The sequence below is a fragment of the Cnephaeus nilssonii genome (genome assembly GCF_951640355.1).
Source record: "Cnephaeus nilssonii genome assembly, chromosome: 5".
NCBI classification, from domain to species: Eukaryota; Metazoa; Chordata; class Mammalia; order Chiroptera; family Vespertilionidae; genus Cnephaeus; species Cnephaeus nilssonii.
In genome coordinates, this window is record NC_137076.1 from 53,824,935 (window position 1) to 53,845,198 (window position 20,264).

Sequence of the window (20,264 nt, forward strand, 5' to 3'; positions counted from 1 at the left end):
CAAGGAGAAATGTATGTGTAGGTGGAAAAATGATTATCCTCACCATCCACTCACCTGTCCATGCACTCTTTGACTACTGCAAAATTGCCATCACCAATAACCTTTCCAATTCTGTACTTCTCAAGAAGAGTCGAAGATTCAATGCACCTGTTTCCATTCACGCCTATGAAAGAGGATAAATGCAAAGCTGAAAGAACACACCAACATTTCATCTTGATTCCTATATACTTGTCAAACAATAAATTGCAATGCATTTATTTCTAAATCTATGGTAAAACTATAAGGAAAGTCTCTGAGTATATTGTCTGAATAGAATACCTGAATCACAGATTTTCTTTTGACTTGACTGGTTGGAATCAGAAACCAATATAATCAATAAAGATAACAAATATCTGAAATACCAGCTAAAATAAGCAATTAGCTTTGTGTAACAAAGAAGTCTAACTAAAACTTCAAACTGTTTTGTCAAATTTGGGAAAGAAGAAGGGGATGATGTTGGGATTTAACCTTAGAAATTGTCACAAGATTTCTCCTCAAGATTTTCTAGTAAAGAAAACTCTAGCCAGCTAGGATGCCTGTTAAAGCTAATAACTGGCTCAAAGAAAGACAAATACCATACGATCTCACTTATATGTGGAATCTAATGAACAAAATAAACTGACAAACAAAATAAAAACAGAGGTATGGATACACGGAACAGACTGACAGCTGTCAGAGGGGAGGGGCTAGGGGAGACTAGATGAAAGAAGGTGAAGGGACTAGGAAAAAAAAAAAATCAAACCACCATATATAAATAACACATAGACACAGTCAACAGTGTGGAGATGGCCAGAGGGAAAGAGGGTGGAGGGTAGGTGGAGGTGGGCAAAGGGGCAGAAAATGGGGACAGAAAGAGACTTTGCTTGGGGAGATGGGTGCACGATGTGGTATACAGATGATGTTTTACTGAGCTGTACACACTTGAAACCTGTATGGTTTTTCGAACCAAAGTCACCCTAATAAATTCAATATATATATATACTAGAGGCCTGATGCACGAAAATTCGTGCAAGAGTAGGCCTTCCTTCCCCCCGGCTGCCGGCACTGGCTTCCCTCTGGCACCCAGGATCCAGGCTTCCTCCTCCAGCCGCCCGAGGGACCTGGGACCCGGGCTGGCTTCCCTCCAGCCCTGGCTCATCAGGAAGGACGTCCGGAACGATGTTCGGAATGACGTCCAGTCTAATTAGCATATTACCCTTTAATTATTATAGAAGATATTATAGCTAATTCCTGGCCAAAGTCTTCTCAAAAAGGTGGTGATAGTGGCAGTGGGGGACAGGAGGAAGAAGTGGTTAAGGTGAACTACTTTTTACAATGTATCTCCAATACCCAGGACATTGCAAACATCCCATAAGGAAACTCTCTTGTTAACTAATTGAGAGAAAGAAAGGTCTACATTTAGGACTTGTGAGCAGGTTGCCACTAAGGAAAAATGAAGAAAGCTCAAGTCTAACCTGTGAGTATGGACTAGCTTAACAACCCACTTAGACCAAATTGGTGACATGACCACCTCCCTGCTTAGGAAGATAATTGAGCACATGTGGATTTGGGGTGGCCACCAAGGTCACACGGATGACTCCCTTTATACACGTAACCATCAGATTGAGAACTACCTTCGGGACTCAGGCAACGATCAAGTTCAGGCCCACCATTTATGTTGGAAGAAGATCTGCCATGTGCAGAAACCTGCTGAGAGAGGAGAGTGGCCATTACTTACCAGGAAAACTTGACACATCTTCAGCTCGCTAGTCCTGAGTTAACAGAAGATGCTTATAGAATGTAAAATACAGGCACAGAGGAACAGAGGCGGCACTGCCTTTCTTTTCCTCGCACCTCTCTCCCTATTCACATCACATCAATGCATTTTATCCTCAGAGACAATATTTTCGATTAGGATTAGACATCAGAAAAATTGACAGCGTGTTACTCTTTGATATTGTGTTACTTCTGACAATGCAATAAAATAAAGATGTCTATGGCATCGAAGCTCTATGGGGTACTCACGAATGGCAAAAGAAGGCTTCGAACTACAGATTATTCCAAGTCAGCAATGAATCCTCAGATCTCACAGCCGCCCCTGAGGCTGACCCCAGGGCGTCCCTGCTAAGGGCAAGCCCTTCTGAGAAGCCAGCCCCATGCTCCTGACTGCACCACCTCCAGGGCCTAGCGTGCAGCCCTGGCTCAGCCCTCGTCTTTACCGACCCTGAGGTAGCAGGAATCCCTCCTGAGCACCGTGAGGATTTTCATTACCAGGATCCAGAGGGAAATAAAATATAAAACCAACAAAAAACTGAAGCTCCCATTCTAACACAGAAATACCTCTAGTTATTAGTTAAATTGAAAAACTCATGTTATGAATATTATTCATATTAAGTTTATTATTCTGTAGGCTTATGGAATTTTTTCTTAATCCCCAAGGGCTCTTATGCTTTTGAACTAAAATTTTTCCCTTAGATCTTTAATTTTCTCTCCTCTCCCTCTCCCTCTCTCTATCTCTATCTCTATCTCTATCTCTATCTCTCTATTATTCCTTTCAGGAGTTTACAGGGTCAAAGGACCTACGAAATCTTGAGAAAGCAACTTCCACATTTTTTTTTTTGTCTTGGTATGCTTCCACACTTGCATTTGTGCCCAGACAATCCAACTATCCCGGTGGCTTCTGGCCCATCTTCATGACTGCATCCCCCATAGGCAGCACCAGGTCTGGTACCCACGGCACTTAACTCACGCTTGCGCCACGAAAGCGTCAAGGACACAGGCCCACGGCAGGAACCGCCTTTCCCAGAGTGCCCACTAGTTGGAGTCACTGGGTCTATTCTCTGAGTGAGGTGAACTTCACCGGAACTGGGTTTGGTTCAAACCCCGCGAAAGCCCAACACTTGTAAAACATCCCTTCAAACAGGACCATCCACAAGTTCTTCTGGAATAAAAGACGAGGCTTGAGAATGAGACACATGCAGACACCAGGCTGTTTCCTCAGACCCCAGGTAACCGCACCTGCGTGGACAATAAAACCGGCAGCAGCATGTCCTGTGAGGAACCCGAGGCCAGGGGAAAGGAACGTGGGGATACACCAAACAAGCCAACATCCGGCGTGGCACACCCCCCTCGCCAGGGGTCTGTTTTCTTCCCTCTGCCCTGGCAAGTACCTGTGCAGGTGCGTGGGGGTCCCTTTCTGAGGGGCAAAGGCTGCACTAAGCTAAACACCGGACTCCCCAGAAGTCAATCATGTTGCTTCCTCACAATACAAGGTAACTAACTGGTCAACAAGGAAGGGTTTTAAAAATGGAGCATTTGCATTTGTCTTGTTGTTTTATGTTTTATGCCACTGCAATACGAAGCGGCTTCTAAATGGGCAGGAGTCTAAACTAGGATGTTAAACTAAGGCCCAGAGTGGGGATGTGAACCGGTGGGAAAGGAAAACCACCCCTCTCCACTGTTCTGTCCCCGCAGCTCCCACCTCGTTCCTGTCCCCCTCATGCTTCTCTCGGCAGCTCATCAGCGGCCCCCTTCGTCTCCCCCGGTCCACGCACTGTTGCCAGAGAAACTTCCACGGGACGGTTCTGGTATCAGCCCCAGGATCCAAAAACCTCAGTGGGTCTTTGTGACCAACAGAATAACCCCCAGATCTTCAGTGTGGCTTTCAGGTCATGATGTCCTCATACCTGCCTGAATAATTTGTTTCCACTACCTTCCCCCCCTACATTTAATACTTAGATTAACTCATATCATCCTTTTGTTGAAAAGTTACTTAACCTTTCCAACTCTTATCTTTTGCTCTGAATATAGGGACAGTAGCAGCACCCAGCTCAAAGATTTGCTAAAGAATTAAAATTAGCTCACACCGGTAAAATCATTTAGCACAGCCACTGACATGGAACACTAACTCAGTATCAGTTATTAGCGTCTTTCCTTAAAACCTCTATCCCACACGGAGCCTCGAGGCGCGTGACTTCGGACTGCTTTTAAGTTGTTGAACGTGCAATGGCTAGAAGAGAACTTCTGCTAATGATTCATTCCAAGTCTGTTCCTCCTCCCATCCAACCCTTCCGAGTCTGAAAACTGTCAAGGGAAAGAGAGATCCAAATTCAATTCCTATCAGCCAAATTCTTAATGGAATCAAGACGAGAGAAGTGTCCTCTTTTTGAAAGTTGGGTCTCAGAAGATAAATGCAAAGACCCCCCCGCTTGATGGCCGCTTGCCTAGACTGCAGTGCTGAAGGAGGGCTGTCAGCGCCCAGGAACAGCAGTGAGCACAGCTGACCTGCGTGTCTAAACCTCGCCGCCCAGACAGGGCAGCCCCAGCCTCAGGCCACAGCTGGCTGGTCAGGCCTGGGCCCCGGGTAGGCACTGCCCCCTCCCAACCCTCAGAGCCGGAGGGAAGTGTGCCGTGTGCAGGCCCATCGCCCCTGCGGAGGTCCTGGGCCCCACCTGCCTTTGTGCCAGGCCTGCTTGCTTACTTTTCCTGGAAACAGGTAACTCTCTTCAAATAAGCCCCTTTCTTGAGCCAAACTGAGTAAGCTTTAGTTCACTGCGAGCTGATGTCTTCTTTCGGACTCAAGGGTTTTCTAAGAAGGAAGTCTTGAAGGGGCTAAAACGCAGGCATTTTTACCTCTTTGTACATTTTCACATGGATGGGTGACCCCCTCGGAGTGTTTAATGAGTGTCTATGCCCCACTGTGGCTTACCCCACGTTTACTTGGATTAGACCCCACGCCCACCTGTCCTGATTCCCTGGACAGCCCAACAGAGACCAACCTGGTTGGTGTTGGGATTTGCGGGCAGCAAAGAGCAGAGACAGACCAAGAGACGGGGCAGGTGGCAGAAGCTGGGTCTCTGGCGACTAAACGAGGGTGGCAACAGGCTGAAGGCATGTGCCTCTGAGGAGGGGGTGGCCTCATGGAGAGGGTGAGGGTGAAGGGTCAAATGAAAGCCAGCTTCCGTGTGTACCTGACAAAGGTCTCATGAAATCCCCTGGAAATGCAGCTTTCTCAGCCAAGAATGGCAAAAAGGACATTTTTCAAAATTCTCAAATGGAATGATGGTTTTTTTTAAAGCATTTAAAAAATAGAGTTAACAGGAGTGATATGTAATTACTTATCCAAATATGTTCCTTTAATAAAAAATAGAGCTTTCCTGAAGAAAATGACAACGTGAAAAACTAAGGGGAATCCCCTTATTCCAGCCCCACTGACCAGACAGTGACAGGACTAGACACAGGGCGGTTCTCCTCTCCTCCCTCAGCAACGACCTGTGCTGGGCTTTTGGAGGCGGCAACGGTGAAGGGACACACTCGGTGCTGCCCAGAAGTTTGCAATCTTGTGAAGAGGCTCCTGTGTGCACCTCAACCCTTCCACACGGCCTCGACATCCAGGCTGTGGCTCCTGCGGCTCCGAGGGTCTGCGAGCTGGCGAAGAGCCCCTCTGCTCAGGCGAAGATCTGCACTTCCAACGCTTGTTCGCACAGCTAGTGATTAAGTTCACTTGACCTCCCAGGCATGGAGCGCGGTGATCCAGGGTCCGAGAAAAGCCGGGTGTTCACCACGACCTCTGGACAGATCCAGGGTGCACGCAGAGCCTGTCTATTGGGAGCTATGGAGCAGAGCACTCCCTGTGTCCCGAGAGACAGGCAGACAAAGAGCCCTGAAAACCAACGGGTAACGGTGTGCCTACGAGTCTCCCAGTTTCCCAGGCACAGTGTCCGTATTTCCCCGTCTCTGGTAAGAGAATCATTCTCGTATTGAAGCAAGGGTTGCATTAGCGCCGGAGTGATTCAAACATGGCATTCCTGATGAAACCTGTCTCGTTTCTATTGTCTAACGAAGAACTGTTATTAAAATCTCTTACCATGCTAATGAGCTTTCATGCTCCCATCAGCAACGATGATGCTGAGACAGCACAAAGAAAGTGCCTGGACGCTGCCCGTTGGGGAGGTCCCCCTCAATAAAGCGTAAGTGGATGACAGCATCTGGGCTCTTTCAAGATAGCTTCCATAATTACTGAGCGGTTCAAAGCGATGGGATTGTGTTGAGGGGTGGGAGGAGAGGGGGACTATTTCCTGAGGAGGCCCCGATTGGTCCAGGGGGGAAGGTGATGAAAGCTGTGGAGATATTGGGGAGCGTGTTCTCCGTGACCTGCACCGCTGCCCTGCCCACCTCCTCCTCTGGCAGGAGCAGCTCCGTTTTTATGAGCAGGGAAGGGAAATGCACACGAATCCGCTTCTGCTAAGAACTTTTTCAATAAAAGACTTAAAACAGAGCGGAAAAGGCTATAAAGTGTTCTCAGCTGCCAGGATCATTTAGAAAGGCACTCAGGGCTGAGTGAGTCCATGTGATAATGAGTCGCATTCCAGCTTTCTGCATTTTTAGCCAGAAGAAAGTCAAGGCAGAGTGTCCTACATTAAAGTTCTTTCATACATGGATGATTAAATTTCTACAAAACCTAAAATTTAAAGAGGAATGGGCCCTCGCTGGTTTGGCTCAGCAGATAGAGCACAGGCCTGTGGACTAACGGGTCCCGGGTTTGATTCCAGTCAAGGGCACATGCTGGGGTTGCAGGCTCGATCCCCGGTAGGGGGTGTGCAGGAGGCAGCCAATCAATGATTCTCTTTCATCATTGATGTTTCTATCTCTCTCCCCCTTCTCCCGTCCTCTCTGAAATCAATAAAAATATTAAATAAATAAAATAAAGAGGAATGGTAAGGTCTGTATTAAAAGGCTTTGTTCAGAAATAGGCAATATTTTTTTTAAGTAGCAAAAGTGGCTATATTGATGCATTAGAGCATGTGACTATTGACTTTTGAGGACACTATTTGATTTTTCATGGAGGGAAGAACTTGAACAGAATCTAGGAGATATTCTTGTGTAATAGGTTGACTTTTTTGAATGCATCTTGGGAAATGGCACTATGATTCCATTTTAAATGGCCTACTGCAGGGGTCAGACATATTTTCTCCAAAGGGCCAGAGACTAACACTTTAGCCTTTGTAGGTCCTACGGTCTCTGTCGTAACTACTCAACTCTGTTTTTATAACATGAAAGCAGCCCCAGACCACATGTAAACAATTGAGCATGGCTGTATTCCAATAAAACTTTATTTATAAAGAACCGGCAATGGGCCAAATTTGGTCATAGGCACACCTCTGGTCCACAAGAACTTTCTTGAGCAAGCTTTTTCTCCAACAAAATACTTTAAAACTCTAGACCAGAACCACCTTCAAGGTAGTGTTTTTGCTTTAAAGCAGTGTCTCTTAGTCCTTGGTTATACTAGGAAAGGCTGTACATACTGGAAAGATTTGGAAAATTCTATTGCAGGCTGTCCCCCAGATTAAAGATGGATGTAGGGCCCAGGCATTGGTGCTTCTTAAGTTCCACAGAAGATCTAACCAAGGTGCAACCAAGGTTGAGAACCTCTGTGGAGGAAGTTTCTGACAGCAAGTGTAATTAATTGTTCAGCTACTTTACGTTCTCCCTGTCACTCATCCAATAACATAGTCATTGCAAGTCACCTATAGCCAAAGAACAACTTTCTCTTTGTAAGAAAAGGGGAGACGACACTCATTACCATTTATTGAATGCCTACTTTGTGCCAAGTCCTGAAATGAGTACTTTATGGCTTATGAATTATTATCATCACACCCATTGATTTATGAAAAAAACCGAAGCTCAGGGAGGTTAGATAACTTGCCCAAACACCACAGCAAATGAATCTAAACCCAGGTTTGACTCCAGAGCCCAGAGGCTATTTGGCTAATCTCACACTATTTCCTCTAAGAACAGGAAGAGAGAAGTCTTGCAAGGTTATTAAATTAACCAAAAATGCCACCCAACAGTAGATTCACTGATGAAAATATTCACTGTGGTGTCTCTAGATCATGCTTTCAGTCACATCCCTATAAATTTATCATATACGGTAATATACAAACATAAATTCACAGCCTATCTTTACATAGAGACCTTAATTTTTTTCTTTGAAAAGACCTCTGAAATGTACTAAACATTTTTAATTAGTATACTAGATATTATTTGCAAGTAGATTTTGCTTCCATTATTATTTTTGCGTTGGTTTTTTTTTTTTTTAAATACCAGAAACATCAATTCCATTCTTTAGAAAGAGTCAGTGTCAATTATTACAAATATTGAATTGGGCAGGCATTTTAAAACAGAAAGCTTTATCATTTTATATTAGAATTTGTGACAATTTACTCTGAAATACTTAGTACCAGTAGTGAGATATGTGAACAATTAATCTGAATCAGCACCTAGAGGTTGGTAACATTCAAAGTATTCTTATCTGTAGCCACACCTTCGACGTGGATTCATTTAGAAAAACTAATGGCCCTTGAGACTTGTGATGGGTTATTAGTGGTGAGCAGTGATAAACAGAAACCCCCAACTGTGCAGGTTTAGGTTGAAGACAGCAACCAGCTCAACCGTCTAAGAACAGGCTATGTGGAAGAGGCCTACTTGTGCCTTTCTGTTCCCTGAGTATCGATCGCTGCCCTATCGGTGGACTACATGGCTGCCTTCCCAAACCAGCACAGAATCTCAGCACATTCCTACAAGTGAGCTTCAAGCAGTGTTGGCTTATTAGATTCTGAGCCACAGACAGATGGTTAGGGCCATGTCTGCCTGCTCTCAGTGAGGGGTACCATCCATTCCTAGGTACCTCCCACCAAGGTGGTGGGAGAGGTGCCTGTCCCTTTGGTTTCAGCTATGGAGGCTACCAGTGGTGCACACTGCACAGGCCAGTTCACTACAATGAGCTCTAAGTCTTAACTCGTACCTCCGTCCAATTATCTCTAATGCACTGCCCAGAAGCATTTTTTTTTCTTTTTTGGTACCATCACTTCCATGAATTAGGGGGCACTGAAGATGAACGCGTGTGGCTTATATTCAAATAAAGTTTTCACAGTGGCTCCTATCTGTACACTACACGGTGCTTCACAAACTCCCCCTCCACTCCCACAAAGGGGTGCTGCAGCCTCGTTGAGTCCTTTACCCACCAAATGCCTCTATTTACTGAGCAGCTTCCATGTGCAAATCACTGTCCTCAACCAGAGTCCGAGGCTCATTAAGATGATTTATTTTGGTAAATAAATAAAGGCACTGGAGTCTTCACAACTGCTCGGTCCCTCTTTTGTTTTTGGATTCTGTCAATAAAATCAATGACTACATTCAAAGATGAAGTTACCACCCAACCTTTCTGGGGTAATAAAAAGGATCTAAAGGGAGTCCGTCTCTTAGTACCGAAGATTCTTAACCGGTTTGAAACACCAAAGAAAAGCCAAAGCTCCAGGGAGAAGCACAAGCATCCAAGGTCAGCCGCTACTGGGGATTTACATTTCACAGCTTCGAAAAGAAGTTTTGAAGGTCAGAAGGTCAAAGAGTTACATTTAGCTCTGCCAATCAGTATGAGATACTACCAACCCTTTCATCACACCTCACAAATCTGGAAAATCTTTCACCACCAGCAGGCCCAGGAGACATCATCAGATAAAATATCAGCACACCAGACAGTTTATAACCTCAAGATGTTGGATAACTGTTCCAAATGTACTTTTTTTTTGTTTCTTCTTTCAACCAACAAGAATGCTCACAGTAGACAGCCTCTGGGCATACACTTCAGCCTCAAAATGTGAGACATTTTATTATTCAGTGTCCGCAGATGTGCCCCGGATTCTGAAACCTGAAGTTACTACCGCCTTGAAAGTCTTAAATTGGGATGTGGATGATGAATTAAATTTCAGGGAAATGCTTTCTTCATCCATCTGGCAGCTGATGACACATTTAGTACTCTTTATTGCCTCTCTGTCCCAAAGAACATGCTGTGATTTAAGCATAGTAAATATTCCCATGCGGGGGCGGGGGGGGGGGGGGGGGAGTGATCAGCTAGATGGAAGGGACTCTGCGGAGCTGGGCAGAAGAAACAGGAGGTCATGGCTGAGGTCGAGGGGAAGACAGAGGGTCAGGAAGATGGGGATGAAGAGAAGAAAATGTCAGTGGAGGTGGGATTCTAGGAGTTGAAGGAGAGAGAAGGGAACGGGCAGGGAGTGATGGCTCTAGAGAACAAAAGGACTGGAAGGAGAACAAACAACAACAGGGAGAGAGCGTTGTAGGACCCTCCCAAAGGACAGCGCACAGAAAGCCGTGGAGGGAGCAGGGGCAGCCTAAGAAAGAAACTCTGAGTGGCTTGATACAGAGATGAAAGCAGAGAGAAGGGGCGTGGTCGCCGGCCTCCAACATGGTTCCCATGGGTCTCGCCTCCTGGCGTTCATGCCCCTGTGTAGTCTCCTCCCATGCGGAACTAGCTGATGAGTGTGACTTCTAAGCTATGAAGGAATTGGCGTCTGCCTTCCACGGCTAGGTCAGAGAAAGAAGAGGTTCTGCATGGCACTCCCGGATCTCTTGCTCTGGGGAAACCCAGCTGCCCGGCTCTGAGGGTACGCAGGCCAGTTATGGAGAGGCTCAGACATCGGAGAACGGAGGCCTCCTGCCGAGAGCCAGCATCCTCTTGACACCACAAGAGTGAGTCACCCTGGAAGGGGATCCTTCATCCCCAAACAAGCCTTCAGGTGACTGTAGCCCCGGTGCACATCTTGACGACAACCTCATCAAAATTCTTAGCCAGAACCAGCCAGCTAAGCTGCTCCTGAATTCCTGACCCACAAAAACTGTGTGATAAAAAAAAATAAAAATCTTATTTTATTGTTGTTTTAAGCTGCTAACTTATAGCTAATAGAATTATCTACAGATTACTAATAGGATTGGAATACGGAGAGAGGGCAGGAAAGAGAGAGTTGGGAGGGAAAGTCATCATAGAAAGTGGTAATAAAGCAGAAGTGGTAATAAGATCTGGAGTCTGACTTGTCTCACTTTCTCTTTTCTTCTCCTACACAACGCTGCATGTCCATTTCTTGTTGTAAGTGAAACTTCCCTCATGAGAAAACTGAACCTGGAAAACCCCCAAGAAAGAATGACAAAGCTATTCTGAGGCTTTTTCTATATTTAACCAGTTAATCTCAACCCTGAGCTGCAGGTCCTATTCCCCTTTTTATAACGAAGGGTTACGTGACTTGCCCAAGGTCACAGAGCTAAGTGAATAGGCAAGCAAGACCAATCCCAGGCACTCTGGCACTCCGGAAAGTTTTAACTATGAAGGAGGGCAAAAGAAAAACAGAGTCCTGATGAGCCATCACCTTCTTGATATGGGCCCAGAACAACGTGGCAGGAACTGGACTTACTGCCAAGGCCTTTGGGCTCCTCGTGTGCCTGATAGCACCACTGTGTGGAGGTGGCTCGTGCCTGGCCTGCAGAATGCCTCCTCTCGGGTGACTATCACCATGAGTGGCATCGCCCTTCAGGAAAGCCAGAGTCCCTAAGTCCATACAAAAGCAAAGCCAAATTCTAATACCTAGGGCCTCGGTTTTGGGGAAGGGGCCCAATGCAGACTTGCCAGGTGGCCCTGGCATCTCACCTAGTGAACATTTGGTCTGACCGCGTTGCTTCCAATCATGTTTAACAGACTGGTCTTGCTTTCTCACAGTGTCCTTGGAGGTTAGTAATGGCTATGAGCGTGAGTTCTGCTTTGCAATCCTAGCTATGCCACCTCACAACAGGGATCTCATCGCAGACCCACCATGTAACGTTAGCTCAGATCCATGCACCCATGCGTTTGCTGGGCCTGGACTATGCTGTTTCCAACCTCCGCCAAGGTTGACAATACCCAGCTCCAAAAAAAGCCAATACCCCTAACCTACTGTGAGCGTTGGCATTTTACTAAAACTTTATAGGGTCAGGAGGAAGTGCGGGGCACACAGTATAGACAGACCATTTCACGTGAAAAGAGCTCTCATTAGATACCTCTTAGGAAACCCCGTGCCCGCCCCCCCCCCGACCTCCCCCCGCCGCCAAGTCTCCCGGGAAAAGTTATCAAAAGGAGTTCTCGATCTTTCCACCCCCCTTCATCCAGCCTCTCCTCCACTCCGGATTGTCCCTCCCTTTCCCAACCCTTCCCTACTCGCTCCTTTCCCAATCTCTCAACCCTTTTTCATTCAGAGCATTTGTGCAGAACTAAACCCAGGAACTCAGCAAGCAACCCAGGCCAGCACGCTTCCTCCTAAAAGACTGGCACGGCATAGCTCCTCCGTAATAATCACACAGGCTTCCCCCTGGGGTGCCTGTGTTGGAGTCCTTGATGCAGACCCACCAGTGATGGGGGAAACCAGAGGTTAGGGACACAGACCCTGACAGGGTCAGAGATCCCACTGGCCACAGGGATCTTGAGCGAATCACATCTCTGAACCTGTTTCTCCAACTATAAAACGAACACTACGTTAAAAGACCCGAGACCACTTCCAGGTTTCACATGCAATGGTTTGAGGTAACTATCTAGCAAAACTGAAAAATTATAACCGAGGTACAGCTCACTCTCAGTGGTCCTAAAGGCTCTCGGAACCTTGATTACTCAGTCACCACGTTATTTTTTAAGCTCCCGTCCTGCAACAACTTTTTACAATTTGCAGAAGCTTTGCTTCCTCTGCAGACTGTCCAGCCCGCAGAGCGGGGACGTTTTCTGGATGCGGACGTCTTCCCTCAGGGGAAGTGCGGAGAACACGCCGAGTGCTCCTGTGGAGGGAGGGCTGCTTTGGCGTCTCTCGTCCTTTTCCACGGGCAAACAGAAATGCCACCGACGCTGTGGTCAGAGATTAAACATTACGCCGTCACTCTGTTTCCACTTTCAGTTCTTCCAGTGTTCCCACCAAAGCACCAAACCAATCCCCAGAAATTGGCACAGAGGGGGGATAAATTGTGGCAGAACACCAAACTCTGCTTGCTTGTGACTTGTTTGCTTAAATACCCTACGAAGTAAAATCCAGATAGTAAAACATAAATAAAATCTGCCTAAAGCTGTGTCCTAGCAGATAGAGAGACATGAGCGTCGACGCCTGCACACTCCATCCCAGCTTAACTTGCTTTGTCAATGCTCTGATTCTCTGGAAAAAGATTATCTATCCCCAAAGCCATAAAGCTTCTAACGAGGATAAATAGTGGTAAAAAGTTTCAGCCCATGAAAAACAGTCCTCCGTTGTCTCACATCCCCTCTTAATTGATCTTAATGGGTGATTTTAAATGAAGGGGAAAGAAAAAGCATAGCACTAACACATGGTAATTATCTGCAATTCTCCATTGGTAATGTTGCTGAATGGGGAGAATAATGCAAATGTGGACAGATGCTGACTAGAGCTTTACAATGACATTGAAATTAGGGTTATTTTGTACAGTAAGTAACATATGACTAAGTTGTAGTTCTTCCAGGGCAGATTTTTCATCCTGATGACAATATGCACCACAGATTGCTAGGAAGGGTAATGAGATGAATTTTCCACGAGGCACGACCCGTGGGAATAGGCAGGGGTGGAGATGTTTAGCATTGTGTCCTAAAAGCTGATCAGTGTGGCAGGGACTCATTTAGCTGCTAATATCTGATGTAAAATTCAGCGATTCTACATCAGCTTTAAAGTGAGATAAGAAATAGACTCCCCAGCATCCTAGATAGGTTTTCTGGCAACTTAAAAAAAGACTATAATCCTAGCACTTTTAGAGGTACTTTAAAATCAAGCGTCCTTATTTTACAGATGAGAGAAAGAAAACCCAGAGGTTTCACAGCTGTTAGCAAAGCCCACGGGGCTCAGGTGTGGTGGAGGAGGGGGTGGATGAAGGGGCCTGGAAAGATCTCTGCTCTCTACCTTACTGATAATTTTGTTTTACCTCCAGAAATCAACATTTCCCTTTATTCTTCTTGACATCAATAAGTTACCCTTCAGAATTTACTGTGTGCCCCAAAGGGACCTGTATGCTAAATGCTAAGGTTACTATAATAATTAAGACAAACTTAGCATAGTGAGATTAATCATCTAATGCAGGGGTCCTCAAACTTTTTAAACAGGGGGCCAGTTCACTGTCCCTCAGACCGTTGGAGGGCTGGACTATAGTTTTAAAAAAACTATGAACAAATTCCTATGCACACTGCACATATCTTATTTTGAAATAAAAAAACAAAATGGCAAAAACACCCGCATGTGGCCCGCGGGCCGTAGTTTGAGGACGCCTGATCTAATGTCTCAGCAATGATACAAATCATCACATTTTTAAAATTTCATGAATCTTCAATCCAGAAATGTGAGTGATCTGTGGGATTTGTATGCATGTGTGAAGGAGTGATGTGCACTCTGAGCACCTAGCAGCACCTAGTGACCCAGGGGCATCAGCCAAAAAGGACTGTGTTGGTTCAGAGTTGAAGATGGACCAGGAAGAAAGATGGGAGCCCAGGTTACCAATCTACACCAATAATAGGCAAATATGTAAATTTACCATACCTCCACGACGCCCCACAGCCAATCAGGAGCGAGTATGCAAATTAACCCAACAAAGATGGTGGGCCTGTGGGGGTTGCAGAGGTATGCAGGCGCAGAGCGGCCCGGGTGGGGGGTGGGGTGGGCGTCCCTGAGACCCTGCCCGCTTAGAGCCTGTGAGCAGTTTGCGCACGCGCATGCCAGCACCAAGCGGCCAGGGTCTCAGAGACACCACTGGAGTGTCCAGTCCTATCAGCTCAGCCTAGGGACGGCTGGAGTTCACAGTCCTTTTCCTTTGTGCAGCCCCTGGACTGGAAGTGGGAACCAAGAACACGGGAAACACCAGGAATTCTGGGAATCGTAGTTCTGGTGGCAGCCCCTGGACTGGAAGTGGAAACCAAGAGTGCGGGGAGCACCAGGAATGCTGGGAATCATAGTTCTGGTGGCAGACACGTTGCGGGATCTTCTAGACACTAGAGCAAAGTGAGCCTGGAGCAAGTTACTATTGCGGGTAGGGGATGGAGGGAAAGCAAAGGTGGGAGACATAAGTAAAGTCAGAGTGTCGAGGAAAAATTAAAGGGAAGATATCCTGAAACTTCTAGAAAATCTCCACCAATGGAGCAAAGAAAAAAAAAAAAAGACCTCTATTATCCTGTGAGCACCAAACCAAACTGGGTTGGGGTCTCAGACAATTCGCTCATATGATTGCAAAGACAGACAGAAACTCCCGGATTGGAGAGGGATCCCCAGAGGGCTCCCAGATTGGAGAGGGTGCAGGTCGAGCTGAGGGTCCCACCCCCTGTGCATGAATCTTCGTGCACCGGGTCCCTAGTGGATAACATAAAAGGGGAAAATGACCACAACCCTTGGTAAGCGGGGACTGAAGTACTGGCCTTAGGTAAGGATCCCAGCCCTGCCTGGAGCAACGGCCCGGAGGAAAATCCCAATGACTGCACAGGCTCACCAGACAGCTCAGGTTGGGTTAACAATTACCAGCACTAGGAGCCACTTGCTTTTGCTTCAACAAATGATAAGACAACTGCAACTAGAACAAAGGTGAATCAACTCGTATTTATTTTTATTTTGGTTCTCTTGAAAGTTACGCAAATTAAAAACAGTGCACCTTTGATCTATTCTGGGGAAAAATAAGTTGGGAAAGAAAAGCTAAAAATACTTAAATTATAGGGAACTTATAATTTACATGATGTCTTTTGGCATTGACGGTTCGGAACCCCATTGGCATCCGACTGTGAACTGACCTGTGCCAATTCAGCGCTTCAGAAAATGCCTGGTTGTTATAAATACAAGGAGCGCCCAGCACGCAGAGGTAGGTGAGCGCTAGGGACTTCCAATCCCAAACTTACTACTGGCCTCAGTCCAAATCCTGCCAATCAACAGAAGCAAGTAGACACAAAAACAGTCTGTCTTTTTCTGGACAAAATTTCTTTTAAATTTCAGGCACTTAAATGAGAACCATGCAAGTTCACTCTGGGGTAGACACAACATTCTTAGGGCAGGATGAGCAAACTTCAGAGACGGAGGGAGAATGAAACCCTTTGAGAAGTGGGGGAACCACAGAACTCACGGCTCTGAAGGGGTCAGGATGCCCCACTTGGCGAGTTCTCATTCCTCATTCACTCAAAGTGGGGGGGAGGGTGGTGTTTCACCAGGTAATTTACTAATGAAAAACATTTTTCAACATCCTTAAAAAAACAACAACACTCAGATGATACTAACCGATTCTGGAGAATGTATTCCTCATGGTAATATTTCCACTGTCAAACCCAACACGCCAGGAGCATGAAAGTTAATGTACACATTCATATATACACGGACGGCACTCTATGTATTTAGGTATTCTCAGAGTACATTCCCATAAAGTTCTCACTAAGACAATCTGACTGTTTCTACAGAAGGAAACTGTCCATCTTTAACCTCAACAATTTATTGCTACTTTACCAGGAACATTTTCTCTTGTAAATTTAAATTGTTGAGAGCTACTAAGTCAAATTAAGCTTGTTGAAATTTTTCACATTTGCTTTTACTCATAATTTTTCTCCCTATTAGATAAAATGCCTATGAAACCAACTGGTAATCATGTTAAGTTACTGTTTATATAAGGACATCACATTCAAAACTTAACATGTACTTCTAAGTTCTTCACCAAAATGAATATATTGTTTTTGTGTTACTACCTGTGTATATAAGTAGTTATAAATGCAAGGCCAAACTATGTTAGCAATATTAAAGTGGTGATTCAAAATGAGGTTTTAAGAAGAATCTTTGAGTTCTCCAAGGCTTCATCATTACCAGTCATTTTGCTAATAACAGGAAAACTACTACTGATAGTATTTTGCCATATTACATTCAATCCTAACCACAACCTTCTAATCCCATTTTAGGTAAGTGAACAGTTCAGCTCAGAAGAGTTAATCAAGTTGGCCAACATTACAAAATGAAAGCGGATAAAGGATCCAAAGCCATGTCTTTTTGGCTCCAAATCCCGACCTCTTTCCTTCTCGAGTTGTGACTGCACCCAAGCCCCTGAACAAATTAAACTACTCAACTATGCAACTAAAAATACCCAAGTCATACAAACATGCCACATAGACTATTTCATACCTTTAATCCTCTGAAACTTCCTGGGCTAGTTGGAGAGGAACTGGAGGATTTCGTAGATTTAGGGGTGGAGAGCTGGCTGCTGGGAGTTCCATTAACTGACCAGGAGACACAAAGGAATCAGAGGTCACTGAAAACTCAAGACAATCAGACTGTGCCCAAACACTAAGCACATGCATGAAGCTTCCATTCATTTAAAGCTCAAAGCAGATGGCAAACCAGCAAAATGCAAGAGCAACGCATCATAGTGTATTACAGACAAAATATTAGACAAATAAGGAGTGGAGCTAGGATTATTTTCAGTAATAGCTTTCCAACGGTGACATAGACAAAGATATAGAACATTATAGAACTAGAGATGAGACTGAGAACTTGTCCATATATCCTGCCTACCAGCAAGGGTAGGGATGAATGAGTGTTATCTTTGTAATGGTTTCCTATGCAAATTATCTCATAACCTCCAATATCCGCTATCTTGTCATCATCCCTAATAAAATGGTAATATGCAAATTACCATCACTCCGCTACGCCCACAATTGGGCTGGCTGGAGGCGCGGGGGGCGGGACTCAGGGTGGCCGATTGGCTGGCGGTAGGAGCGGGGGGCGGGGACTCGCGAGTCCCCGCCCCCCACTCCTCCCGCCAGCTTAAACCTTAGGGCCAGCGCTGCGGAAGACGCTGGTGGGGGAACTCGGGGGTGGCCGATTGCGTGGCTGCTGGCACCAGTTTTCCGCCAGCAGCAGTTTTCCTCTGGCCACCCGCCAGATTGGAGTTCCTCTTGGGGTGGCCGATCGTGCTGGCGGGAGGCGCTCTGATAGGCGGGTGGCCAGAGGAAAACTGCTGCTGGCGGAAAACTGGTGCCGGCAGCCAGGTGAAAGTCTATTGCACGAAACTTCGTGCAACGGGCTCCTAGTGTGTGTGTATATGTATGTGTATGTGTGTGTGTGTGTGTGTGTGTGTGTGTGTGTGTGTGTATATATATATATATATATATATATATATATATATATATATATATCAGCCTGAATAATCAAGACTTTCTATGGCTCCCTCAAATCAGTTCCACCATAATCCAAACACATTTTCTAAGTGCATTATTAATGGAAAAAGAAAATTAATGGTCATTTTCCTTGTAATATCTACTTATTTGTTTGAAGGCCACACAAAAACATTCTTCAACTTTTTAATCTAGACTAATTATTTCTAATTCATTTCCTTTTCTTCGCAGATTAACTTCCCCATCATTTAGCAAATTCGATGTTGTTGTTTTTTGTTTTGTTTTGTTGTTGTTTTTTATACACCCTCCTCCAAACTTCCACATACTTCTCAGGCTGAAAGTTCAGTTCAGAGCCTATGCTTGGAAGAATGCGGCCACTGCTGCTCCAGGGGACGGCAGGTCGCAGAGCCTACACTACAAAATGCTTGCTACACAGTTCCACATGACTCATGCTTATTCCTAATTGATTCCCCTGGATCTATGTCTGCTGTAATTTCACAGAGCGGGTAGTTAACATCAAATATTGGTGTAATTTTTTTTCTTTTCTAAGGAGTATTTATAATCCTTTTTTATCATGAATCTTTAATGCTTTTGCCCAAAGTAGATCAAAACCGCCATTCATCTCTACGGAAAGCAAAGCAAAGTGCATCTCCTTTTCTTTTTTTAATATGAGAAAGCAGACACCTATTATTTTAAATGATGCTAATAAGTATAAAAATCAAAATGCAGTCATAAAGGTCCTGACTAGGTGATTTAAGAAGGTGAACACCAGCCCTAGCTGATTTGGCTCAGTGGATAGAGTGTCAGCCTGAAGACAGAAGGGTCCTGGGTTTGATTCCTGTCAAGGGCACATGCCTGGGTTGCGGGCTCGATCCCCAGTAGGGAGCGTGCAGGAGGCAGCCAATCTATGATTCTCTCGCATCATTGATGTCTCTCTCTCCTTCTCCCTTCCTCTCTGAAATCAATAAAATATATATTTACAGAAAAACAACCAATCAGATATTACAAACACAATTAAAAAAAAAAGATGAGCACCAGTCCTTAGGTAGAGGTAGAAGTCCTGGATCTGGTATTTGGGATTAGATAAATCCTAGGTCCACAGGGGTTGATAGGGATCCATGAAGTCATGTTTGCCTATGTATTGCTCATTTTAAAAATTCAGTGAAGACCTGGCTGGGTGGCTCAGTTGGTTGGAGTGTCATCCTGTACACCAAAGGGTTGAGGATTTGATCCCCAGTCAGGGCACATAACTAGGTTGTGGGTTCAATCCCCAGTTGGGGCATATACAGTAGGCAACCAATCAATATTTCTCTCTCACATAGATGACTGTCTGAATCTCTCTCTCTCTCCCTCTCTCTCTCTCTCTGAATCTCTTCTCCTCTCTCCCATCCCCTCTCTCTAAAAGTCAATTAACATGTCCTCTAGTGAGGATTAAAAAAAAATTCAGTGAAAACGAAAAATTGTTCTATTTACTTTTGAATTACCAAACTTTAATTTTTTTCTAATTTAAAACTACTCAAAATAATTATCAGTTATCTACATTTTCTTAACAAATGTATGTGGGTATTTAGAGTGCAAGTACAAAACAAGTAATTATCCAATTAATTAAAAACTTTTAAGAGTATTCAACAGCCCTGATTTTTGTCAATTAAGTTACATTTCAATTAATGTTATAGCTTTTTAAAATTCTCTTTAAAGGGAACTGGTGGTAGGAATTCACATAAAATAGAGATGATTATGGACAATGAACAATATTCAGACACCACACTAATATCAAAACCTTCCTTGGAATGGAGAAAAGGGACTAAAAGAGAAAAAATAAATTCCTGCCAATGGTGATCTGTGTAGCAGACCAATCTCCCTAACAGTACACCCCGCCTAAACAGGGTTTCTTAAGGAAACTTACTGCCAGGGTTTAACTGCTGTCCGTACCTACACGTCCACATCCCCCCGCCCCCCCACTCCCCAAATAACTCTCATCCTAAAGAGACACTGTCACATGGAGCCCTCTAAATTCCTGATAGCATTTGGAAGGTTCTAAACATGTTCTCTAATGAGTAGTCCTTAGTATCCCTTACTTGCACATTTGTCCGGTCTTTGGGAGGGGATGTGGGACGTGGGTCAGGGCTCCACGGTGCCTTCTCCCTGACACTGCTGCCGCCCACTGGGAGGTGCGCAAGGACCAGCGGCATTGTGATGCTCCCACACCTCCATTACGGTCCTGATTCTCTCCCAAAGTGAGGCTTCCATCCTCCTCCCT

The 20,264-nt window shown here is 45.1% G+C and overlaps 1 protein-coding gene across 4 annotated transcripts in view; it reads right to left on the reverse strand.

Annotated features, from left to right (window-relative positions):
• DCLK2 (doublecortin like kinase 2) overlaps nt 1–20,264 on the reverse strand; it is a 140,156-nt gene that overhangs the window by 31,704 nt on the left and 88,188 nt on the right. For 3 of the 4 annotated variants that reach the window (XR_013813607.1, XM_079772872.1, XM_079772874.1), the window contains exons 5-7: nt 17,013–17,107; nt 1,653–1,728; nt 55–163 (exon numbers count right to left, since the gene is read on the reverse strand). Coding sequence is in view for 3 of the 4 variants with exons in the window: in XM_079772872.1 (XP_079628998.1) it covers nt 55–163; nt 1,653–1,728; nt 17,013–17,107 (280 nt within the window). In the remaining variant the exon portion in view is untranslated. The remainder of the gene's footprint in view (nt 1–54; nt 164–1,652; nt 1,729–17,012; nt 17,108–20,264) is intronic. The other variant, XM_079772873.1, reaches the window with a different exon arrangement.